Source organism: Cololabis saira, chromosome 16 (assembly GCF_033807715.1).
Source record: "Cololabis saira isolate AMF1-May2022 chromosome 16, fColSai1.1, whole genome shotgun sequence".
In the NCBI taxonomy this organism is placed as follows: domain Eukaryota; kingdom Metazoa; phylum Chordata; class Actinopteri; order Beloniformes; family Belonidae; genus Cololabis; species Cololabis saira.
The window spans coordinates 29688770-29714858 of NC_084602.1; the positions used below are offsets into that span (position 1 = coordinate 29688770).

At 37.2% G+C, this 26089-nt stretch overlaps 1 protein-coding gene across 1 annotated transcript; it reads left to right on the forward strand.

Annotated features, from left to right (window-relative positions):
- Positions 1-254: 254 nt before the first annotated feature.
- Positions 255-12975, forward strand: LOC133462440 (protein tyrosine phosphatase type IVA 2-like). The gene is made up of 8 exons (XM_061743691.1): positions 255-351; positions 7194-7333; positions 7427-7553; positions 8157-8818; positions 8905-8997; positions 9188-9318; positions 11030-11104; positions 11210-12975. Exons 4-8 carry the CDS (start codon positions 8723-8725, stop codon positions 11319-11321), a joined length of 507 nt encoding a protein of 168 aa, XP_061599675.1. The 5' UTR covers positions 255-351; positions 7194-7333; positions 7427-7553; positions 8157-8722; the 3' UTR covers positions 11322-12975.
- The last annotated feature ends 13114 nt before the right edge of the window (positions 12976-26089 follow it).

Genomic DNA, 26089 nt, shown 5'->3' on the forward strand with positions numbered 1-26089 from the left:
GTAATACCACATTCATTGTTGGGATAACAATATATAAGGGATGGAAAGGGGGGATGGTTTTGACCGTTTTTATTTCAGGGGGGATGCCATCCCCCCTCATCCCCCCTCAACTCGAGTACTGATTCTGATTCTGACTCTGATTCTGAAACAGCTCTGTCAGATAAATTTTTTCATTTTATTTTGATAAAACCGGAACTCAGTAAATCGGTTTTATTTTGGTAAATGCCGAGACCGGAACTTCCCGCCTGCGTTCAGGCTAACTTGTCTTCTCTGTTCAACATGTCTCCTTCGCAGACTCGTCTCCTCCATCACTAGAAGCGCCTGGATTATTTCGAGAAACTACTGCTATTTGTAAGAATTTACGTTACCTACCAAGTTCAACATTGACCTAGTGAATATGAGTGTTGTCTAGTCCGTGGTGTCTGTATTACCAGGGTGACTGAAAAGGCTATAGCCCAGTCGTGTTAGCTCGTCCTGGACTGGTTGACCTGCTTTCAGAGGACAGACGGCTCCACTGATTACTTTTAATGACACATTTTTGTACAACATACTCCTTTTTCTATTATTGCATGTATATGTATGTTTATGTGACTTGCAGTGCCTTGTGATCAGCATTTTAACAGTAATGTAGCAGCGAAGGTGAGTGGTCAAGCACCTTGTTGTTTTTCCACTAACCACCTGCCCTTAAAGGATTTGGGAGAGTTCAGGTTAATCCTCTCATTTATACACCGCTTTTCTCTTTTGGGTAGTGTTTTACATAAGGAAAATGATGGGGTTTTTCTTGTTTGCATGGGTTGTGACGCCAGACTAACACAGGTAGATTCATCATCACGTTGTTTCCAGTAATACGATCAGTTTGTTGTCAATATTGATCTGGTTAAGCACCAAGTCATGTTAATGGCTACATTAGAAGATGGAAGGAGCTGGACTGGATGAGTGGAAAGTAGGCTCTTATTATCTGCTTTGATTTGCTGTTGGTAATGTAGAAAAATGGGTCAGTTGTTGTTGTACGTGGGTCAATGACGTGACGCCTATATTTTCAAAAAAACAGATTTTTTTTCAATTCTAAAAAGGTTTAAATGGATGAAAAAATACTATATATATGACCTACCTGTCCCACATATGGACTCACTTGAATCTTACAAAAAAATACTAGTTATTTGGGATTTGGTTGTTGTTTTAAAGCAGCACAATGTAACTTTTCCACCTTAATATAATATTTCCAGAGTCATTGTGATGGTACATCAACTTCCAACAGGTTTAATGACACCTCTGTCATGGTCTGAGAAGGTCTGTCTGTATCGCCTTCACTGGCACTATGTAACTTTGAGGTGGATGGTAGGAACCCTTCCACACTACTGGTAAAGCACTACCGCTTTTGTCCAAAAGAGCCGCCAAACTCAACAAAAGCTGAAAGTTACATTGTGCTGCTTTAAGTGTCAAAATGTCATGTGGTGCGACCGTCCGACCAGGACTCTTGTTTTGAAAACTTTTTTGAAATCGCTCTTAGGGGTGGGTATTGGGAAGGACCTCACGATACGATACGCATCACGATACTTGAGCCACGATACGATACACATTGCGATATCCCGATTATGCGATATCCCGATTATTATATTCTACATAGTTCACCGAAAAATTTAAAAATGCATTACACATCTTAAAATCCAAGTTGCATATATGTACATCAGATGATAGTGATGGATCTTAAAATCCGAGTTGCACGTTCATCAGATTATAGTGACAATTCATGGGACAAACTGAGTCAAAACAATGTTTTATTATAACTATACAAGCTAAAGTTACAACATATTTGTATATGTTTTTCATATTATTTACATCATATGAAATTAACATTAAATTTAGTATGAGGTTACTTTAATTATGTGGCAAATGATAATAAACACAAGAAAGATGGGTACTAAAACCAAGGACAGGCACAGTGATCAGTCAGTATAGATATAAATCCATAAATAAATAAACCTCTGTCCATTATTTTTCATTTTTTAAGGACAGGCAATTGTGTTATATAAAAACAAATTATAAAATGAAATAAAGCGTGAAATAAAACCTGAGCTCAGTGCAGGGCCCTCCCAGGGTTGGTAGAGAGTGGCAATGCCCAGGACTGTCACTTAGGTAGGAGCACTGGGTGATATAATGGGAAAAAAATCGGGGATAAAAAATCGATATTCAAATTTTGAATATCGATATTGAATCGGCTGGAAAAGTATCGCGATATATTGCCATATCGATATTTTTGCCCACCCCTAATCGCTCTAAATGTTTTTAAATCAATCTTCTGCCCTATCTGGCATGATTTCCAAAATGTCTTGTAGTGTATAAGATGTATACACATTTATATTAATATTTCCATCATAATATACAAACAAAGTTTGACTGATGTCCATTTTATGAAATATCATGTGGCACGACCATTAAAACAACCATTTTTATAACACTGAAAAAAAGATGTCAAGATGTTAAAGAAATTAATTTATTTTAATATGAATCATGGTTGCACAAAATGGGTTTTTTTAAGGCTAGTGCCAATTCATCTTGACAAAAATCACTTAATTTAAAAGTTTTATATGAATTTATGTGTACACAACATTCTTAATGTTTGAACTACTAAAATAGATATTGTTTTTTTATTATTTTAAAATCGACCTGTTGAAAATCCTTATTCGTCATTGACCCACGTGCTGTGTTGATCTCCCTCCACACAATCATTTTTGACTATGCTTATTGTTTGGTATTTTAAACCTTTGACATGAAGAAGAACACACTTAGTTGGAAATAAAGACAAACAACTTCTCTCAATTAAAGTTTTTCTTATTGGAGATTCATAGTAAATTTGCACAAGGACCCTTTTCTCTTCAGCAGACAACCTCCCAGAAAAACCCACATACCAGAATGTGCATCATAGTTTTCTACTGATAAAAATGCAAATATTGGGATAAATGATCACAATATAATGGGCTGAACTGATGGCGAGGAACCTGGTTTAGACTTAGTCCTCCTTCGTTTGAGCCTTGATTGGTCCCAATCGCTCGGCTCTCTTCGTCTTCTTTGCCTCAAACATTGTGGCGTTGGCCTTGTACTAAAGTAACCACTCTGTCCTGACTCCTCTCTGTTGCTGTTTGCTTCAGATAAGGCAACTACTTCAAGTGATTAACAGCTACACCACGTAAAACATGGGTGAAACCTCCATATCATGCAGTCTTGGCTGCGTAAGAGTGGGAACAAGGCCATAACACACACATTTTTTATCTATATCCCAGTTCTCTGCCACTCCAGCAAAGGCTAAAATAAATGTATTCCTAACGTTATCCAACACTGGGAGAGTTTATATAGAAAAATGGTTAAACATTTGCTTGAACTGGAATGGCAACGGCCAGGTTTCAGATGATGAAACACAAATAAAGAAGCATAGATACAGTAAATACTTCATAGAAACTTAATTGGACTATTGCATTTATTTTTGTCATATGTTTACAAAGTTTCCATTATGATTATCCTCCCTTTAGATTTTTGAGACGACCACCACCCGTGGTATGATGTGGCAGGTAGACATATAGGGAAAGAGTCAGTGACTTGTTCTAGTTGTTGACGAAAAAAGACAATTTCAATGTTGTCTCTTCCTTGAATCCATCTCCCCCTCACTTATCAGGTTTGGCTTCCTCACAGCAACCTTACCCCATATTTAGCTGTCTGCCTCATTGGCTGTAGTTGTGATGTGGAGCTACTGACAGTTCCAGATCTGTAGCATGATGGATTTCTGTCTGGTATCTGAGACGGTATCCTACTTATTATGTCATAATAGGGCTGGGCGATATGGACCAAAAGTCCTATCTCTTTCTTATTTTCTAGCTGAATGGCGATACTCGATATATATTGTTATTTTTTTTCTGTACCATAATTGGGGTTTCCCCCAAAGCATTATAGCATAGCATCTCTGTTAGCTTCATTTTTTTCTGAGGCAAACCCTTAAAAAAACAGTCAGTTTTAATACAAAGCCTCGTGCCAAATGTCACACAGGTACCTTTATTAACAGAGGTCTGCACAATATCAAAATGTATAAAACAAATTAAATAAAAATAAACTGCCTGCATATATAGAATAAAAATGCTTCTTGAATAAAATAAAACAAATATCCCTTTCCTGCATAACAATTAAATTAAAATACACTGTGCAATTAATACAATGTAGACAGTAACAGGCAGACTTTTCCACTGAGGTTGACAGTTGTGCAAATAACAAAACATTTGTGCAAATCTCAAATAAAACATTCAAGTCAATTTGTCACAAAATAAGCTATATCAAAATCATTAAAAAAAAAAAATTATTTGATATAAACGATATTGTCTCGTACCATATCGCTCGTTTGAAAATATATCGACATATATTAAAATCTCAATATATCGCCCAGCCCTATGTCATAAACTGCATTTTCTCTACTGCAAAAGAATTGTTGCCTCAATCATCTTCAAAGTGACCCTTACACTGGTTACCAGCTGAGGGAACAACTGGACATATGCAAGGTAGATGTGCTTGACTACTGACCTGGAACAAGTCAGGTGGGATGGGAGGAAAAACTGTGCTATTTTCAATGAACACAGACAGGGACCTGTTTCCATTAGTGCTCTGACACACCGCCTCAGTGTTTCATGGTATGTTTGTATTATACCTCCGTGTGGTCAGTTGATTCAGTAAAAGCTCAGGGGCTGCAACAGGCGCTCAGAGTCCACCTTATTATCGAAAGCAAAGGATTCTGGATATTTTAAAGCAGAGATAAGAAAAAACCTGTGTACGGAAGAGTATTAGGCCCATGCAGGAGAAAAAATATTTGAAAGGGGAAGATTTTTTTTATTGTGCACTTCGAGAAAAAAGTCGAAATGTCGAGAAAAAAGTCGAAATGTCCAGATTAATGTTGAAATACAGTTTCGAGAAAAAAGTCGAAATGTCGAGAATAATGTTGAAATACAGTTTCGAGAAAAAAGTCGAAATTTCGCCTTTTTTCTCAAAATTTTAACTTCATTCATGAAATTTTGACTTTTTTCCCAACATTTCGACTTTTTTTCTCGACATTTCGACTTTTTTCTCGAAATTGTACTTCAACATTAATCTCGACATTTCAACTTTTTTCTCGACAATTCGACTTTTTTCTCGAAGTGCATAATGAAAAGAAAATCTTCCTCCTCTTCAATATTATTTTTAATTTTTCTCCTGCCTGGCCCTAATACTCTTCCGTACCTGTGTTTACATCACTAGCCACCATTATATGTTCAAGGGCATTTTTTCCATCCACTTAGACAGAAAAAGCATGTATTTGATTCATATTTGGTTTATTTCCCTATATGAATGAGGCCTGAAACTGACCAGATGCTCTTTTTTTTTAACCACTTGCATGTCAGCTCGTCTCACCTGATCTGTGCCACATAGGGTGAAAAAGTCTGAACTGCAGCCTTAAAGTAGTTCACAGATAGTGATTAAGCACCATTCACTTGCTGATTTGTATTGACTAGGTCAGCAAAGACTCTTATTTGATTTGCTAAATAAGTGGGCTCCTAAGGTACAATGACAATTTTTTTATTGGGAAAAGTAACATTGATATTCACAGTAAAGGTGACAACATATGAAGAGCTTCATAAAAATTCCACAAATATAACCGCAATAGGAAGACTCTAAATAAGCTTGTCCTAACTTTTCTTCCTTTTTTAAAGTTCAAAAATACTGAAATTATGTTCTCAAAGTGCAGCCCTATATCAGTTATAGCTAAAACGCCTCTAACCAGTTCAACCTGCTATAACAGAGCTGATGTAAAGGAAAATAAAAAAAGATTGTGCCACAGGCGGTTGTCAGTTAGCGTTTGACCGGGTGAATTATGGTGGGAAGGTCACTATCACAGTTGTTAATGAAAACTAAGACTGGACCTGATACTAATAGTGAAAAAAATAATCCTGTTAACTTAAATAAAAACATATGTATTTATTTTTTTGGTTTAATAAAATAAAGTTATCATGTTAACTGAAACAAAAATGTAATTGCAGGTAAAATGAACTTTTTCTATGCCTTTTTTTTATGTTTGGCCCTTTTATTTTTCTAAAAACGAAATCTTTCCTCTAATTTGAATTACTCAAAAGAAAGAATAAAGAGGTTTGTAGTCTATGGCGTTGTCGGATTCTTTCACCCTAGATTTTTTTTTTGCCAATATCTGTAAGTCGAAACTTCAAAAACTAAATGAAAACTACCAAATTTTAAAAACTTTAACCACTAATGCGCTTGTTAAACTGATGAAAATTAAATTGAAATAATCAAACAAACTGGAAAAAAAAAAAAAAAAACTTGAACTGTTATAACTCCGATTACTACCCGGTGACAGCGACCTTATAAGCAAATCCTGTTTTTTTATCTTGCATAATTCTGAGCCAGCATTCTCGCAAAACTATTTAACCCTACGGTATGCAGGACTTTGCAAATCCTGTTTCCTGCGCATCCTGTAAAAACAACTCTACTATAACATGCTCATATTTACAACCGTCAGTTAAGTGTAAAACATTGTAAATGAGTGAGAGAACAAAGAAAAGCATGATATGGCCTTTGTAAGGACTTCCTCTGTTATAATTTTTACCTTCTAATGTTGACTACGTGGGAATTATTATTATAATTTTTTTTCTCCTGCTATAGTCTGGGCCAGTACGGAAGAGTATTAGGGCCAGGCAGGAGAAAAATAAAAATAATATTTTAGAGGAGGAAGATTTTTTTTTCATTATGCACTTCGAGAAAAAAGTCGAAATGTCGAGAAAAAAGTCAAAATTTTGTGAATAAAGTTGAAATGTTGAGAAAAAAGTTGAAATGCTGCGATTAATTTTGAAATACAATTTTGAGAAAAAAGTCGATATGTCGAGAAAAAGTCAAAATTTTGTGAATAAAGTTGAAATGTTGAGAAAAAAGGCGAAATTTCGACTTTATTCTTGAAATTGTATTTCAACATTATTCTCGACATTTCGACTTTTTTCTCGAAATTGTTTTCAACATTAATCTCGACATTTCGTCTTTTTTCTCGACATTTCGACTTTTTTCTCGAAGTGCACAATAAAAAAAAATCTTCCCCTCTCAAAATATTTTTTCTCCTGCCTGACCCTATTATTCTTCCGTAGAGCCAGCCTACTTTAAAATGCTCTATTTTCCAGCTGCAGGTCAGTACGAAGCTTGCAGGTTGTGTCAATCGGGACCTGAAAAGCAGCATCATCATCAATGGTGTGTCTACATACGAGAGCTGTCACATTATCCTGTGTCCGCTCAATGAACCACCTCCTCAGCTCTCATCTCAGTGAGTATTCAGCCGCGCCAGCGAGCCCCGTCTGTGGACACAGCCACGCTGTGCTCACGTCACACCAGCGATTCACGAGTCTGTCCCATCCAGGCTGCACATGTATGGCGTTGGCGAGGCTGGGAGGGGAGTTTTGCCAAGCTCAGCACCTGCTGCTTATTGTGGACAAGTGAACGGGAGGACACCAGCGAGGCACAATCACTGCCATTCACACAAACAGGTCAGCAACATAAAGCACGGTGGTCCCTCAATGGGGGGTACATTGACGAGGGAAAGCAATGACCTTGTTACAGTGCAGTGATGGCAGAGAGTAGCTCTGATACTAGCCCAAGTGCAGAACCACACAGGTTGGTGTTTCATTTCCAAAAGGAACAAAAAGAAGGAAAGACTGTTATCAAACTTGTTGTTTATAGTCAAATTACTGTTGAAAATAATCTCTAGATAACCCATTTAGGTTTCGTTCTCATTTTATTTTCTTATTTAAGTTTACATTCATTGCACTACTACTACTTTTTTGTTATTTCACTATATTAGTATCTTTTTATTTTTATTTATTTACTATTTTTTTTAATTTTTATTATTATTATTTATTTTATTTTTTATTTTTATTTTTTTTGCTATTCCCAAAGGAAAATTAATGATGATAGCTGTGGGGGGAGGGATGGGGAGAGGGAGGAAAAAAAATTCTGAAAAAATCTGTTTTGCTCTGTATTGTGGAAACAATCTGCCAATAAAAAAATATATATATATATATATATATATATATAAAATACTGTTGAAAATAAATAAATAGCACATTCTTACGTTGGCCATCTCCTCACAGGTTCTTACTGCCACCCTGTTCAACCCAAAGGAGGACAACCCAACCCTCAGTCTGTGATCTGTCCTGGGGAGCAGGGGAGTCTGGGAGTTTCCTCTCTCTTCACGTGCTTTCTTTTGTTTTCTTCCTCCTTCTGCTCCGATTTGTACAAGTCTTCTCTGAATGGGCTAACAGATTTGAGACAAAGGAAGCAGAGACCTTTTTCCTGTCTTCAGCTCGTTTTTATCTCCAGTATCCTCGATCTTAGTTTATTGCATTAGGAGATCTGTCATTGACCAATTGCCAATTAAAATTGATTGCCAATTATTTTATTTAATTGTCGGGAACCTTTTTTTTTTTTCTTCTTCTTCTCGCAAGTCATCTTTTTGTGTGTTTAGAAAGCTTTTTGACTCTTCCCATTTTTTTCTTACTTTTCCTGAAATAAGAGGGGTTTTTTTTTCATTTTGTTTTCTTTTTAACAGCAGATCCTTGAAGATCATCTTTTACCATCTTTTAGTTCATTCTCTGAAGTACGGTACTTTTTGGATTTTCAGACTTTGTTTAAAAAAAAAAAACAACTTTAAAAAAAAATGAACCGCCCCGCTCCAGTAGAGATCTCTTATGACCACCTGAGATTCCTCATCACGCACAATCCAACTAACGCACAACTGGGGAAGTTTATAGAGGTATTTGATGCTTACATCTCTTTTAGTTAATTTTCCTTTCTGGAAGAACCAACATCATTGTGTTGTGTCTTGGTTTTAATTTGCAGGATTTAAAGGCGTTTGGAGTGAACACCCTGGTAAGAGTGTGCGCCGCCACTTATGACAAGACACCGGTGGAACAAGAAGGCGTACAAGTCCTGGTAAGAGATGTATAATTCACTGTTTTTGTCTAGCAGAAGTAATGAAATATGTATAAAATATTGGTAATCTGGTTAAAGTGTTTATTAGTGTTAGGATAAAGTGGTGTAACCTGATGAAATGAACCATATCAGGAAATTTCAAAAAACAAACCAACAATAAAGACTGTTTAAAGAGCCCATCTTCTTCCAGGATTGGCCGTTTGACGATGGCTCCGCCCCACCGGAGCAGGTGGTTGATGATTGGCTGAGCCTGCTGCAGACCAAGTTCAGGGAGGAGCCTGGCAGCTGCGTCGCTGTGCACTGCGTCGCTGGGCTGGGACGGTGAGTAGGAAGTACTTTTCAGGATTAACGTGATCACGTTCATTATGTTCACCGGTACTTGGAGACTTCTGACCACTATTGTCAGGGAGGGTTCTGTCAGTAGGTACAAAGCACCAGTTATTATCGTTCACGAAAACAAACGAAATAACAAAAAACTAAAATTGAAAAAACAATTTCGTTAACTGAACTAAATAAAAATGAAAATTAAAAGACAAAAACGATAACTAACTGAAACCATACTGTATTGCGTGTTTAGAAAATTAACTAAAACGAACTGAAATTATAGATATAATTTCCTCTGTTTTCGTCCCTGTCAATATAAGCCTCTTGGTATGATCAATTTATTCCACTCTGGCCGTTTATCTCCAACTGGCAGCTACGGCACCATAACGCCTGACGGTCCGTGACGTCAAAACTAAAACTAAAACTAATAAAAACTAAACTATAACTAAGCATTTTTGAAAATATAAAAACTAATAAAAACTAGCAAACCCACACTAAAAACGAATTAAAAATAACTGAATTGAAGGAGAAAAAGTCAAAACGAAAAAAAAAAACTAAACTAAAATGAAAAATTTTAAACTATTATAACCCTGCACATCACTCAAACCTTGATGGTGATGCACAGGCTCTTCACACAATTAAACTGTTGCAGGCTTCTTAAACATAGGATATGTTATTCTCTTAACGGTATAGGTTTGGTGAAATCGAATCCGCGTTAAAAGCAGTGTTTAATAGTGAAAGTAACAGAATTTCCACAAACACTGCAAAGAGGGATCTTAACATTTGGGACCAAAACAGCTCTGTATCCTAAAAAGCATACCGTATATTCATCAGCCTGATCAAAGAAGGGAAGGAAAATCCCTGGTGTGTTCATGAGCATAGCGTTTGGACTGTGGAGAAATGAAAGAGGGTCCTGTTGAACCACCTTCTTCCTGCAGAGTGATGGATGAGGAAGGATGAGTTTATCACCGTCGGTGTCTCGTTCAGGCAGCGGGGGCAGTATTATTAATCAAGGGTTTCTTCATTTGGTCACATCTAAATTAAACAATAGTATGTGTCTAAAAAAAATAAAAATAACTTACTTAGTGAGTTTTTCCATCAATTGTTTTTTTTTTTTTTAGTTAGACGTTTTTTTTAAGGACGCATTAGTCAGCGTTTTTAGACATGGATTAAGCAGCTGAGGTCAGTTTTTAAACCCTGGCTCTGTACAGAAACAAATGCTGATTAAAACAATGTCACATCAGATCTGTGCCTCAACGAAAGCTAAAGTTAATAAAAAAGAATAATAGAATTTCAAGGTGAAGTTCTTGATCTTTTAATATTTTGTGAATCTTTTTCTCCTTTTTCACCTCATAACATTAATCTTTTTCCATCAGCCATGACGTTCCCACTGTATTTCACCTCTACATGTCTTCAAGCACTTAATAAAAACACAGAGTTATAGAAAGTCATAAATGTGGTTTTTATGGAAAAGTTTTCTTCGTTCATTTTTGGTCATTTAGCAGAAGTGAAGCTCACATGTTGTTATTGTTGTATTATCGTTGTACACCCTCCACACTGGAATCTCTGCCCAGGGCTTTCATTTCACACCAGGGCGTAACTTGATCAAAGGTCGCAGTTGTCTGATTTGTGGAACCTCAAGAACATCATTATAAACAACAGTGACGGTTGTTTTTCCATTAATCTTGGAATCTTCTTCCTTCCTCAGAGCTCCAGTCTTGGTCGCCCTCGCTTTAATTGAGTGCGGGATAGAATACGAAGATGCAGTGCATTTAATACGCCAGTGAGTGCCATTTTTTTAAATTCTTTTTTGTCCTGTAGTTGCCCTGAATCTCGTACATCACAATCATTATAAGTACTGATGTATCTTTTTTTCTTTAATGAGCAGGAAACGTCGTGGTGCGTTGAACGCCAAGCAGCTGCAATACCTGGAGGCGTACAAACCTAAACTCTGCCTGCGCTCAAAAGATGCCAACGGACAAAACTGCTGCATACAGTAGGAATATAAACACCGAAGGGGTTAAAGGTGTTGTTTTTTTCTCCTCCTTGGTTTGTAACCTCACCTGAACATGTAGCAAAAAAACACAAAAATACTTACCATATTAAAGTCAAACTGAATGAAAAGCTTTTTTTTTTTCTTGTCTGTGCAAATGAAAAAGGTGTAAAAATTAATGTTGTTCCAGTAAAACTTTGGGATCAGTCAATACAAGTGAAATGATGTCTGAATCCAGTGTGTTTGACAGTTGATTCAGTCCAGTGTTGTTGTCTGCAGCTTCATAGACACTCTGAGCTCCCAACACTTAAAAGAACAAAAAACTTAAGTTGTAAGGATGCAACAAGTTAATCAGCTGGTGAATACCGTCGGACAGTTTTCAGCTGACTGGTGAATGAAGCACTGAGACATCAGTTTTTTTAGTTTTTTTTATAATTAATCTACACCCAGTAATCGCATTGTTTTTCCTTTTGCACAAATTCCGAGAACTCTGATTATTCTCTCGTCTCTTTCGGAGCCCAAAATAGACGCGGAGAGATTTCTCCATGCGCCGTGACCTTTTTCATGTCGTCTGATGCCACGTGTTTAATGTGCTGAGAGCTGATCCCAATGCGGCGGCCGGGATTACGGCAGACTTTTGGACGTCTGGTTTCGTCTCGATGTCTCCGTTGAGTCTGACTCCTCAGTTTTTACCTGCCACCTTTTATAATCAGCAAAAATACAAAAATAGCAGTTTATTTTATTTTTTATTTTTTTCAGTACACCAATGAATATATGATGAGGGAAAAATGAGAATCTACAATCTGGCACAGAAACGGGTTCTATACTGTAATCCATTTTTTGTTGGATTTGGGAGAAATACCTCTATTTAAGAACATGGAGCACTTTATTTTCCTATATTTCCAGTAACAAGCAGAACTCCCAGTAACGTGTCGTGGATGGTGTTTTTAAAGCTGAATGTTGATCCAAAAATAAATAATCGTTTGAGGTTGACTACTATCAGTATAGCCGTGCCAGAATTTAATTAAGAGGGTCAGACGTTTAACTAATTTTGTTAAAAGAAAAAAAATTCTGAACTGAACTGAACTGAAACAATTGTAATCAGTGCATCTCTACTAAAGATTGTAGCTATTTCATCGGTAATAATACCAAGCAGCCGGAATAAGCACATATGACCAAGACTCCAACCGAGTCAGAAAGCATGCAACGTTTATTAAATATACTTGATGCAGATAAAAATACAGTATTTGAAGCACAGCGTCAGTTTGATGCAAACGTGGATTTGGGTTCTGTTTCTCTCCTTTTCAAGCAGCAGTGGAGGGGCCCGCCAGGCCAATTGTAACTTCTCTAACTCAACAATCATGCACACCAACTGTTGAATGTTAACTAAAACACCTCCGTGTTTCAAACATTAAGGGACAGTGACAGGACTGCGGAGCTGACCTAGTAAAACCTCTGGTCCTATTCTCCACCCAGCTGCTGTGATCATATGTTCTTTGTTTATGTACTATTTCGATTTTTCTATTAACTTTTTTTTTTCCCCTCTGTGTCTTTTTGTTATTGTTATTTATTGATTATTACTGTCTTTTCATTTTGCAATGTCCATCCAAATGAGAAAAAGATCTATTAGTCTTGGATAATTAAAGGTCTTAGTGCTGTAACCATTGCTTCCTGTTTGTTTTTACACAACACAAGTACTTATCTGTGTCTTCAATCCTCAGTCTGAAACGGAAAACCCTTGATTTTCAATACATATTTGCTTAAAATTCTCAAAATAACTTTAGATGAGGCATCACATATGTGAAAATCTTCATTCCATAGCACACTCTGACTATGTAGATGGCTGATAAAGAACCACCAGTTTGTGTGCGTGTGTAGTGGACAGAGCACATTGGAATGTGGGAATGTGGCTGCCATGTGGGACCAGTTGATGGATGAAAGTTGATTGGTTTTATTGAGTGACCTGACCACCCACAGGAAGTGACCTTTATCAAATAGACACAGTGGATAAACAACAAATGGATATCCATCAATTGGTTTTGATGATACTAAAATACCGTATTTTTACTATAAGCCGGCTACTTTTTTCATAGGTTTTTGAACCATGCGGCTTATACAAAGGTGCGGCTATTCTGTGGATTTTTCTTCCACCGCTCGGGGCGCTCTAACCGGAATTAGAATCAAAACTAAGACAAAATAAATGCAAAGAAGAATACGCTACTTCTTCTTTAGAAGATAGAAGTAGGTAGAAGCAGATTTCAAACAGATAAATAGATAAATAAATACCTGTTATTTTCTCTTGGTTCTGTCCCGTTTTAATCAGCAAAGTTGCTGCCGTGTTAAAAACATGTACATCATTTACAGTTCAAAATCGTTCTGTACATGTATTAAATATCTAATCTAACAACATAAATATCTGCGGCTTGCATATCTTTTTTTTTTTTAATAGAGCGGATGCGGCTTGTATGCAGGTGCAGCTTGTATATCTTTTTTTAATTATTTTTTTTAAAAATAGAGCGCATGCGGCTTATATACAGGTGCGGCTTATAGTCCAGAAAATATGGTATTCGAATTCCTTTCGCCAAAAAGTTGGGAATACATTTCCAGTTTAATTCAACACTCCTAAAACATGCCAGATTGTAATTCCCAGTTGTCCATGGTAGTGGATGTGAGACTGTATCACTATTTATCTTGTTGATCTTTGTACCTGCGAAGGAACCAGTCCTTGGTTTACGCCGCCTCTCAACTGGTCACATGGGCTGGAGAGCTCCAAGCTAAACCTTTATAGCTCATCGACATTTTTATACTGGCTTTTCTTATCTTTTTTCTTTAGTTTTTTATTTTTCCAACGATACATCTGTGTGTGTCCCCATCGTCCTTCAGAATGGACACCACCTCAGTGCTTTCCTGTTTTAATCATTTACTTTTTAATCATCTTGTCCTGTTGAAAAAGGTTCAGCGTCCAGAGCAACTGTTGGTTCGTCTGCTGGGCAGCAGAGGGCGGTGAAGTCATGTCACATGGTCACATGTGGCGTTTCATACAAGAGTGAATTTTAGTGGAAAACTAGAGTGGACATTTTTATTAAATGCATTTGATGTTGAGCTGCGGTTCCTGCTCTGATCAGAGTTGACGACATCACAACAATAACATTAACACGTTAAAGACAAAAAAAAATCAACATGAAACATTCAAGTGATGATCATATAATAAAGTACATTATCAGGTTTTTATGGATTTTAAAATATGACTTTAAAATGAGAATATTAAGGACAGACACCACGTCGCCCATGGCAACAGAGATTAGAGCCCTACGATAATCTGATGAATTTATGACAGCTGAACATCTCTAATCTTGGTGTAAGCTACTGACCACTGACTGTGTGTCTGAGTCAGGACTGATGTGTCTGAGTCAGTAACCAGTCGTTTTACCCTCTTTATTTTCGTTTACAGCTGAAAGAAAGAAAAAAAGAGGAAAAAATCTGGTTAGCTTGAAAAGACATTAAAATTTGGAGGTTACTCCCTAAATTTAATAGGAACAAAAGGAATCACCCTCTCTTCTTTCTTTTTACAATACAGTTACGTAAAAAGTGGATTACGCAGTAATAAATGTTATGAAACTGCATGGATATTATAAAATAAGTATCTGAAACAAATTGTTTGCTGCTATGTGTATACGCTTACGTAAATGTTTCCATTTCAACACCAGAGAAAAGAGTGTCAGTACTTTTAAAAATCTCAAATAAATGAGTGTATGTAAAAGTTACATGTTTCAATGACAATTAACTATGTAGTATAAAGATAAACCATTTTTTGTAAACAATTTCAGCTGCAATTGTTTGCTCATTCTAAGGATTGGACAAATGAGTAGCACTTTATAGGATTGGAAATTGTAAGAGGCACTCATTAAATCTTTAAAAAACTGGAGAAAAAAAATGAGCTTTTTCCTAAAATGTAAGGTGCTTTCCTGTATATATTATTAAGAAACTACTTCATTGACCTTCAACAGTAAGATGTAACACCACTGAGTTTTATCTTCTTCCAGTAGTTTTATTTTGATAGTATTGCTATATTTTCTCACTATAAGTCAAAGTACTTTACCTAACTAACATTATATATGTAATGAGGTATTTAACTGGGTACAATGTAACCACAAAGTCAGCAATATTGTGTGACGGTCACATCATAATATACCTCTTGAAAGTTTCCTTTGCTTGTTACCGCGACTAGAACCTCTGCTACTTGACATGGACACGGATAACTAACATGGGAACCCTTAAAAAACCCTGTTGTTTTCTTTTCTCTTTTCAGAAAGAGGCTGGATTTAGTGTCTGACATAACCAGTTCTGCTTTTGTGTATCAAATTGTAGGCCCTACTGCTTGTTGGATAATTACAACCTTGTATTATATGTTTTACAGAGTTCATTAGATATCGATACCGTAATATTTATATTAATTATGAAATATATATATATATATATATATATATATATATATATATATATATATATATATATATATAGCAATTATACATTAGATTATATATTAAAATGCATGCTTTAGGTTTTTACCAAACTTGGTATTAACCATCAATATACAGGACTGTCTCAGACATTTCGAATATTGTAATAAAGTCCTTTATTTTCTGTAATGCAAAAATGTCATACATTCTGGATTCATTAAAAATCAACTGAAATATTGCAAGCCTTTTATTATTTTAATATTGCTGATCATGGCTTACAGTTTAAGAAAACTCAAATATCCTATCTCAAAAAATTTTTATATTCTGGGAATCTTAATCTTAAACTGTAAACCATAATCAGCAATATTAAAATAATAAAAGGCTTGCAATATTTCAGTTGATTTGTAATAAATCCAGAATGTATGACATTTTTGTTTTTTTAATTGCATTACAGAAAATAAAGGACTTTATCACAATATTCTAATTTTCTGAGACAGTCCTGTATGCCTATGCAGACTGAAAAAAAAAGATATTGATACCGTTATAGCCAAAATACTAACTTTAATTGTTAAAATGTAGGTTCTTATCTTATATTATGTTATTTATTTCCACTTGTATATCCTGCAATCCAACATTTAGTGAAAGTAATATCTGAAAGTCTCTGAAGCAAAACATCCTGAAGACCATCTGTCCTGACGATGCAGTTCAGCTGCACGGCCGACAGAGGGCGCTCATTCATAAAATTATACCCACCGTCACGTTCTGGGGGGAAAAAAGTACTGAGCATTACACATTTATTGGTTTATTCAATATTTCCCTGCATGTTTGACCCAACTTGAATAAGTGTGTCACCGTAGGGACCAGAGCGGGGGTAGATGAGAGGGCTGGCCGCAGCGGTGACCCACTTCACCCCGCAGACCGAGGGCGGACCGCCCGCTACTCAACACCATAATCTGCACATGCAATCTGATGTTTCACGATGATACTACAGAGAATTACTCCAGCCTCGGTGTGTTTACACATTTAACTGCATGCATTTCCCCTGTGAGTTCACATCAGAGCAGGGGAGAGAGAGCAGGTCGCTACACTAGTGGGGGAAACAGAGAGAGAGAGGAAGGAAGAGGGTGGGTTTGTCAGGAAAGTGCAGAGCAGCTGAGAGGAGTTTTAGGTTTTCCAATCATCTGGATATCTGGCTGAACCCGCGGAGGGGAAGAAGAGGGGAAGAAGAGGCACGAAGAGAGGAGAAGAGAGGGCTTGGATGTGTTGGAAAAGTCTCCGCAAGCAAGAGGGAGAAGCAGAAAGGACAGAAAGGAGGAGAGTTGTGACTGGAGTCGGGATAGGACGGGAGGATCCGCGGCTGAGCAGCAGGAATGTTCCCGGTAAGTTTCAGTGATGGGATCACACAGGATGCGCCTGCAAGTACACGAGGGTTCAGAAATACAAGTATTAACTCCAACTCTCTCACCTTTAGAGCTGTTTCAATAAATCATTATTAATACAGCAATTAAAACCACGCACCTTATTTATTCCTCAGTTACAGCAAACAACAAATGTTTCTTTACCAGCTGATCAGCTGATCCAGAGTCCTTACAAACACCAGGAAACCGGTCATGAAATCACTACACTGGCTTCCAGTGAGTCAAATGATACTTTTAAAACTCTCAAATAAATGAGTGTATGTAAAAGTTACATGTTTCAATGAAAATTAACTATGTAGTATAAAGATAAACCATTTTTTGTAACAAAATTTCAGATGCAATTGTTTGCTTATTCTAAGGATTGGACAAAAGAGTACCACTTTATAGGATTGGAAATTATAAGAGGCACTCATTAAATCTTTAAAAAACTGGAGAAAAAAAAGAGAGCTTTTTAGCTTTTACACTGGATTCCAGTGAGTCAAAGAATAGAGTTTAAAATCTTCCTGCTGGTCTACAAAGCACTGAATGGTCTTGGACCAAAATACATGCTTGATCTGCTTGACCCCCGAAGTTCATCTGGATCTGGTTTGTTGTGGTTCCCAAGAACAAGAACCAAGCAAGGTGAGGCAGTTCAGTTATTCTGCTCCTCACCGGTGGAACAAACTTCCTGTAGACCTGAGGTCTGCTCCAAGGACTAAAAACATTACTGTTTACTCAAGCGTACTCCTAAATTAAATACTTACCTGCTGTACTCTACTGCCCTTATTTTTTAACAACTTGTGCTTTTTATTATTTTACCTTCTTTTCTCATACTTTTATTTCATTTTATTTTTTATTTACTGTCTAATTATGTCTTGCCGCTTTTAATGTTGATGTAAAGCACTTTGAATGACCTTAAGATAAGATAAGATAAGATAAGATCATCCTTTATTACTCCCTCAAAGGGGAAACTCACGTGCTAGCAGCAGTACACCTAACACACACACACGCATGCGGGGAAGGGGGTAAAAAGGTAAAAAAGTAAAAGATATATATAATTACAAAATATGCACAGTATATACACATTGCATTGCACATTGCTTGTGTTGAATTGTGCTATATAAATAAACTTGCCTTGCCTAAAATGACAGTAAAGACAGGAGCTCCTCCTTGCCGGGCTTGTTAGCGCCTAAGCCAGGTTTATTAGCTTCTAAGTCAGGCTAGTTGGCTACTTTACCTTCTCTTTTATATAGACGGATTACATTTTTAAATAAAGCTTTAAAATTTGAATATTTAAATAAATAAATATAAACTTTAAGTCAGTTCGGTATCAGAATAGTCAGAAATGGCAAAAATTGGCTTAATCAACCTCAGGCTAACTCATGCTCCAGTTAGCTGCTGTTTAGTTTTTTACTTATGTTTTAACTTCCATGTAAATATATATTTTTTAATTAACATACTTTTTAAAATAATAATAAGCAGCAATTTATATCGAATTCTAATTCTAAAATAAACTTATTGTGATTACTTTGTCAAATTTGACGCGAACATTTCAAGACAAAGTTGGGGAGGTTGTTTTCTATTTAGATTAAACAATGAATGCATCGTATGCAGACTTTCATACGTCTGTAAGCAAGTGTATGTATGACAACTAACTTTTGATAGTTTGTAGTCTCAGTTCCTAGAAATGAACAGGAAGCTCACTGATGAATTACAGCGCTATCTTGGAAAAACCTTGAAGGAGATTTTCCACAGCCCGGCTTCCCACTTCCCCCTCATGTTTATGACAGTCACAAATGTTCCAAACTAATGGCGCCTTTCGGAAACAAAAGTTGGTCCTTATGATCTTATTATTTCCTACATGAGTCATCAATTTCTGATTCAAACTTCTTCTGTCCCATTCTGCGAGGAGTCTTCCTGATGATCCATGTCTTTGTTAACCCTATGATGGGCTGCTGGGATACTGTATACACTCCGGCCAGGGTAAATCACAGAAAAGCACAAATAGAAACTGGATATAAGGATACTTATGCATTCTTATCTTATTCATTATGTCTCAGCTTGTTTGATTTACATATTGCATCACTGCATTCATGTTTTATTTCAAATAGTTGATGCTTTTGGTCTGCTTATGTTTTTACAGTTAAATGGAGAGTCAAACACTTTAAGTCACGTGCAAGGTGATGTCACATCTGTGACAGAGTTGCTAGGGTCATGATCCGGTCTCAAAGTTGGCCCGAACAGCTCATTTTCTTGCTGCTTCTTACTCAGAGGTGTCAAGTAACGAAGTACAAATACTTCGTTACCTTACTTAAGTAGAAATTTTGGTTATCTATACTTCACTGGAGTAATTATTTTTCAGACGACTTTTTACTTTTACTTCTTACATTTTCACACAATTATCTGTACTTTTTACTCCTTACATTTTAAAAACAGCCTCGTTACTCTATTTCATTTCGGCCTTAAAAAAAAAAACTATCCAGTTAAATTGCTCCATCCGGATAGAGTGAATTTGGTTGTGGTTGTTTCAGATGTTCTTGTCCAGTTTTGTTCTTACATCCGTTCCCTCAGATTCCTGCAACTGAACTTGGATGTACATTCCAATAAAGGTTAGGATAAATGATAACATGCCTCTGAAGTTTGACTTTTTGCACCATTACAATACTTATAGACAACTAGTCATCATATCTTCTGCTCTCTGAAACACATGTTAATGCTCAATAGTACACATATATGGTTCTTTAATATATTTGCATTATACTAAGATGCATTCATTTTCAATGGCTTTTGTCCTTAATGGCTTTTTTCCCCCTTACATTACTTTTACTTTTATACTTTAAGTAGTTTTGAAACCAGTACTTTTATACTTGAGTAAAAAACTTGAGTTGATACTTCAACTTCTACAGGAGTATTTTTAAACTCTAGTATCTATACTTCTACCTGAGTAATGAATGTAAATACTTTTGACACCTCTGTTCTTACTTGGTTTTGTCTTCAGCCCTCACTGACAGATGCTCTTCTCCTGGTTCTGCAGTTTGCATGTTCAACGGTATCTCATGGTTAAATGATCATCCCTCGCTGCAGTCAGATGTTCGTATTCTTGCAACTTTTTCGTAGTGTCACGATTCCTTCATGATAAAGTCTGCACAAAGTTCTGTTGGACTGCAGAAAATGAATTCAAGTCCATGTAATGACATCTGAAGCTGTGGAAGCATCTTCACGTGTGTGTTTTGTGTGTGTTTGTGTGCGTGCGTGCTTGGACACACACTTGCATTGCTCTAACACAGCTGCTCAAATAACATGCACAAACAACATGCACAACTTTGTTCGTATGTCATCCATTTGCTCAAGCACAAATTATTTTCACAGTTGCCATTAAGGAATCTTAAACACTTCACGACACTTGGCTGTGAAGTCCAAATACAGAATCTCGTGATCAGAAATGTTACGGTTAAATTTAATGCTTTAATTTGCCCGGATCTTACAGCGTTCATCAGCGTTTCTGCGTGAGACTAAAGTTTAACTCTGAAATTAATGAACATTAGAATTCCTGTTTCCCTGCTGTCTTTTCTCTGTCCATGGCCATTTTGCTTCGTTAATCTCTGTGTCTGCCTCATTCTCACACACTCACTCACACATACGGACACACCAACTCAGAAAACACTGCACCTCTTTGTGGCCCGGCTTGGCTGCTGTCAGCTCCAGACAAAACACAGAAGATATAGAGATGTGTTTACTGCATCAAGAGTGAGAAAAAGAGGGAAAAATAGAGGAAGAAACAGGACTGTAACCTTGATCTCTAACCTCTTCCTGAATATCTGCCCTGGCATTCTGGCTCAGGCTTCTTTTTTTTTCAAATTCCTTAATATTTTGATCCAAAGCCCTGGAGACTTTAACTTCCAGTTCAGGCAGCATTGAAGGTTCTATAACTTTCAACCATTGTGAAAGTCTTTAGTCGTTTAATCACTCCGTCTCCTTGGTACGTGTTTTGGCTCCCAAAGTATTTTTAATGCGACACCTCTGGTTGCTTTGCCCTTTCGGTTTCATCGTAGAATAGAACTACAAAAAAGGAGAATGCGGTACCTCAAATGATTGTTAAAGCAAATGCAAAACAGCGCATGATACCCATCTGGCAACTTCCTCTGCAATGTTGAGAAGCCAGCACATATTTTCCTGGGCAGAAAGCTGGCCGTACAGCTGTCGGTGCTTTCATTTCCAATGAACACAAATAGCGTTGCGATTTTCCGTGTTTAAGACTTGCGAACATTCACATCGTTGGACAATACGAGACTGCAGCTGGCTGCACTTATTTGCTACTTCTCTTCAACCCCTTCCTGGAAATTTGAGCTGTCTTTTGTTACAACCCCCAAAATAAACCGTTAGCTCCACTTCTCAGAGCAAGACAATTCAGTTAATCATGAATTAAAATGAATACCTTGTGAACTTCTGTGAGACACTCGTGAGGGCTTGAAGATGCATCGATGCGTTGACTGATTCGTCCGGCATCGTGACACGAAACAACGATTTCTCGGGTTGAAAAAACAATCGGTTCAATAAGTGTAGCAGAACTGACAATTAGCCAGCGCCATGTGCAGGTCAAACACAGTATTGCAGCTGTTGTCCAGGGTTTCCAGAGGTGTCAAGTAACAAAGTACAAATACTTTGTTACCTTACTTAAGTAGAAATTTTGGTTATTTATACTTCGCTGGAGTAATTATTTTTCAGACGACTTTTTACTTTTACTCCTTACATTTTCACGCAATAATCTGTACTTTTTACTCCTTACATTTTAAAAACAGCTTGGTTACTCTATTTCATTTCGGCCTTTAAAAAAAAACTATCCAGTTAAATTGCTCCATCCGGATAGAGTGAATTTGGTTGTGGTTGTTTCAGATGTTCTTGTCCAGTTTTGTTCTTACATCCGTTCCCTCAGATTCCTGCAACTAAACTTGGATGTACATTCCAATAAAGGTTAGGATAAATGATAACATGCCTCTGAAGTTTGACTTTTTGCACCATTACAATACTTATAGGCAACTAGTCATCATATCTTCTGCTCTCTGAAACACATGTTAATGCTCAATAGTACACATATATGGTTCTTTAATATATTTGCATTATACTAAGATACATTCATTTTCAATGGCTTTTGTCCTTAATGGCTTTTTTCCCCTTACATTACTTTTACTTTTATACTTTGAGTAGTTTTGAAACCAGTACTTTTATACTTTTACTTGAGTACAAAACTTGAGTTGATACTTCAACTTCTACAGGAGTATTTTTAAACTCTAGTATCTATACTTCTACCTGAATGAATGAATGAATGAATGAATGTGAATACTTTTGACACCTCTGAGGGTTTCTGACAGGGATATAGTTAACCATCATTATCTTCTGAGATGTTGTAGACATGACTGAATGAAGCTAAACGCTTGGCTTGGTTCTCTACTGGAATCCCCAAATTTCAATTTTTCTCATTATCTCATTAAACATCACTGTTAGCATAGATATTTTTAGTTCATCTACACAAACCACTGTTCTTAGTTACCATCTAATGGATTCAGTATTGTACAGTAGCTGCAGGCTCCAAGTGTCGATGTCTGATCCCACTGATTTAGTGAAATTTAGTGAAATGTCTTTTGTGACACCAAAGTTCATATGCACTGAAATGACTTGGGATTATAAGAAAAGAAGTGGCATTCAGTAGGGTAGTAAAATCAATTTATTACATTACTCTAAAAAGGTTTTGAGCCATATAAAAAGTTGGAGAGTTCTTTATTGAATTTGGCTAAATTGATAAAGCTGCAGCTTTTATGAACTGATTTTCTGAAGACACCATGAAAGTCCATGAAAAATCACTGATTTATTGGTCCAATTCCCACGTCTGGGCTTTATTGGTCACATGCTGTTCCTGTAGAGATGTGGGTGTTGGGGTGTAAGCTGAAAGAGCTGGGATGTCTGCAACACAAATCATCTTCAGCACTTATCGTGGTTCACTGCGCTCATGCAGACGCATCAATCTAGAGCTGCCAACAGCAGAGCTGCTGCCACTCCGGCATTTACTTTCAAAACTCAAATCTGGCTCTTATCATTGTCACACTCAATTCATACAAATGCATCCCTCCTATCCCAGCGGTGTTCGGGGTGAACGGCAGGGGTACACCATGGACAGGTCTCTAGTCCATCACAATTCATAAGAATCCACAGTTCTGCTTAAAAAAACTTTTTTTAGCAGAACTTCTGTCTTTGCATTCTTTATTTCTTCCTTCAGAACATATCTATTTATTTTAAGCCTTAACTGTGATTCACTTGTCAGGATTAGTGCACATTTATCTTTAGCGAGTCTGTTTTTAGTTAGTGCCACTATATGGGCCTCTTTACTTCTCTGCGTTTTATTATCAGGTGCTGTCTCACAGAAAGCATGCGCGGTATTCTTTGCCGGTGTGCAGGGCTCATCCCAATTCTGGTTGATGTTCGGACTAAAATAAAAAAGATGTCATCACGAGTGGTCTTTAAACGGCAGCAGTCTCCTCCATGTTATGATATCTGATTCATCTATTCATGATTCATAGCTAAATGAGGAGCAAATCTTGAAATTTAAATTTAAATGACATGCCACCACCTGCTCCTATATCATCCTTTTATTTTCATTAAACTTTAAAACCAGTTGAAAGTCGGATTCAGCTGAAGGTTTTGTCAGAGCATAAGTAATTAGAGGAAAAGCACACGGAAGGCTCAAGACGGAGGGGAAACCAAACAGAGGGCTGATAGAAAGTAGACTGAAAACTATTTCACTACCTGGGGAAGTTCCTTCCTTGAACGGTTAGTGGAGCAGGTACGGACACACCACACGCCCAGATCGCAACACAATCCTTTATCCTTCAGAGGAATTTCAAATAAGCTAAAGCATGAAATGTAAGAAGCAACTGATTACATTTGGTTTTACAGCACATGGAGTCATCCACTGAAAGACAGAGCTTTTACCGTGTAATAGTTATAAAATGTAAAAGGAAAATTGAATTTTAGCTCATGCTCTTGACATATAGTTTCCTCACCTTTGAGATTTACTTTGTCTTTGTAATGTTATCATTTGTGGAAAGCTCATTTGTGGGTACTGCACTGCGAGGCTGCAGTGCGTAACACGGGGAAACATTCATCCTGTTAACAAAATGAATAATTAACTTTCAAGTTTAACAGCTAACCCAGATGGTGAGACAGATTTTCTTTTGGCAAAGGGGAGTTGCAAAGAAGCCGAGAGACTATTATTTAGTGCTAAAAACCAAATGATTAGTGTTGTTCTGGAGCGTATTACGTGTATATGTCCTCTTAATTGGCAGCTGGTAACAATTGATGAGCATAATGCCAAAACTGAGCATTTTGTCATTCCTTTAATGCCCCAATGAGACATATCACATTGCATGGACTGGAAAAAACTTTGGAAAAAATGGTCAGAAAACACATTAACTTGTGTGGATGTGTGTATACAGTATCCTAACTTCTGAAACTACAAGTGCGTTTCAAAGACTATCTCTGTTATGTCGTTGTGTATTGTACGTAGTGGGTGGAAGTACAAAACTATCCCTCTGAGGAGCTTGAGAACATTTAGCCTATAAACAGGCTCCAGTTCCTGCACACACATACACACTGATAACAAACACCACAGTCACAGGCACTTCTGTCATTTACAAGAGCACACTATTTCTGCTATGATTACACGTAATCAAACTTCTCATAACTCGGTGGTATGCTAAACCTCGTTTCCTGTCATGTGGGGACAGAAGAGAGGGCCAGCTTCCTCCAATAGTTGTAGAAAACTATGAATAGCTTCCTGTGGTCCCAAAGCACCTATAATCTCTATTGTCAAGTAATACCATACTTTTACTTGACCCCTCTTATCCTCTGACCATTCCCTGGCTGCAAAAGACAAAGCTGGCTGTCTGGGATGTTTTGTTTTTCTCAGGGTACAGGAAGAACGGCCGTGGCTTTGAGGAGGAAGGTAATTTGACATGGAACAAATACTTGTGAAGAGCAGCTGCTGGAGGAGGTGAACGCAGCTACGGGCTCGTCAGCCACATTCATGCTTCATCGTCCAATCAACAGCATAGCAACAAAGAGCCTCTCCGGTATCATGCGAACGCCAGTCTGAAAAGCTCTGCGTCGTCCAATGTGCATGTCCAAAAATTTCGGACTCCTTGTAGACGGGCTGTGATTGGTCCACTGTACTCCATCATCGCAGGCACTTTGCCTTTCCGCACCGTCCCTTCTGGTAGACTTGTTTAAGGCAACGTTTACACATAGCCGGGTATTTACAAAAACGGATATTTCCCCCTCTAGGTTTTGAAAAATATCCTTGTTTACACGAACCCGCATAAATATGCGTTTAAGGTGCTATGAGCATCCAAACCTACAGGGGGCAGTGTAACGAGAAGCGTAAAGTCATGCTAGCCAATCAGAATCCTGGAAAAAAACATCAACAAATGACACGTGTGAAGCCTGAATAATATGGTTCCGCGTTAAATCGACGGCGTAGCCTACGTACGGCGCGCGTCGCCGCGTACCCTACGCCGTAGGCTCTGCGTTGGTGTAACGCAGAACCATAAATCAGCTTTGACTGCCTGTTACTTCAAAGACGGAACGAGAGTCTTTCGTTTGGAGTGACAGAGAAGTGGAGTTACTTTTAAGTGTGACTTTAGAATATAAAACAGGTAAAATACTATGGGCTCAAATTAATGCCATAAGTATTTTGTATCTGTAAATAAACTTTGTACTTGTAGAAATATTTTGTGTGTGTGCAAAAAATATTTGTACTTGCAAAAAATATTTGTACTTGTATAAATATTTTGTGCGTGTGAAAAAAATATTTGTAATTGTAGAAATATTTTGTGCGTGTGCAAAAAATATTTGTACCTGCAAAAAAT

What these genes read in the sequence shown, in the direction of transcription:
- LOC133462440 (XM_061743691.1), top strand. Translation starts at nt 8,723, where the DNA reads ATGAACCGCCCCGCTCCAGTAGAGATCTCTTATGACCACCTGAGATTC. An exon ending in AACTGGGGAAGTTTATAGAG is followed by an intron (nt 8,819 to 8,904) that starts GTATTTGATGCT and finishes TTTAATTTGCAG; the next exon opens with GATTTAAAGGCGTTTGGAGT. An exon ending in AAGAAGGCGTACAAGTCCTG is followed by an intron (nt 8,998 to 9,187) that starts GTAAGAGATGTA and finishes ATCTTCTTCCAG; the next exon opens with GATTGGCCGTTTGACGATGG.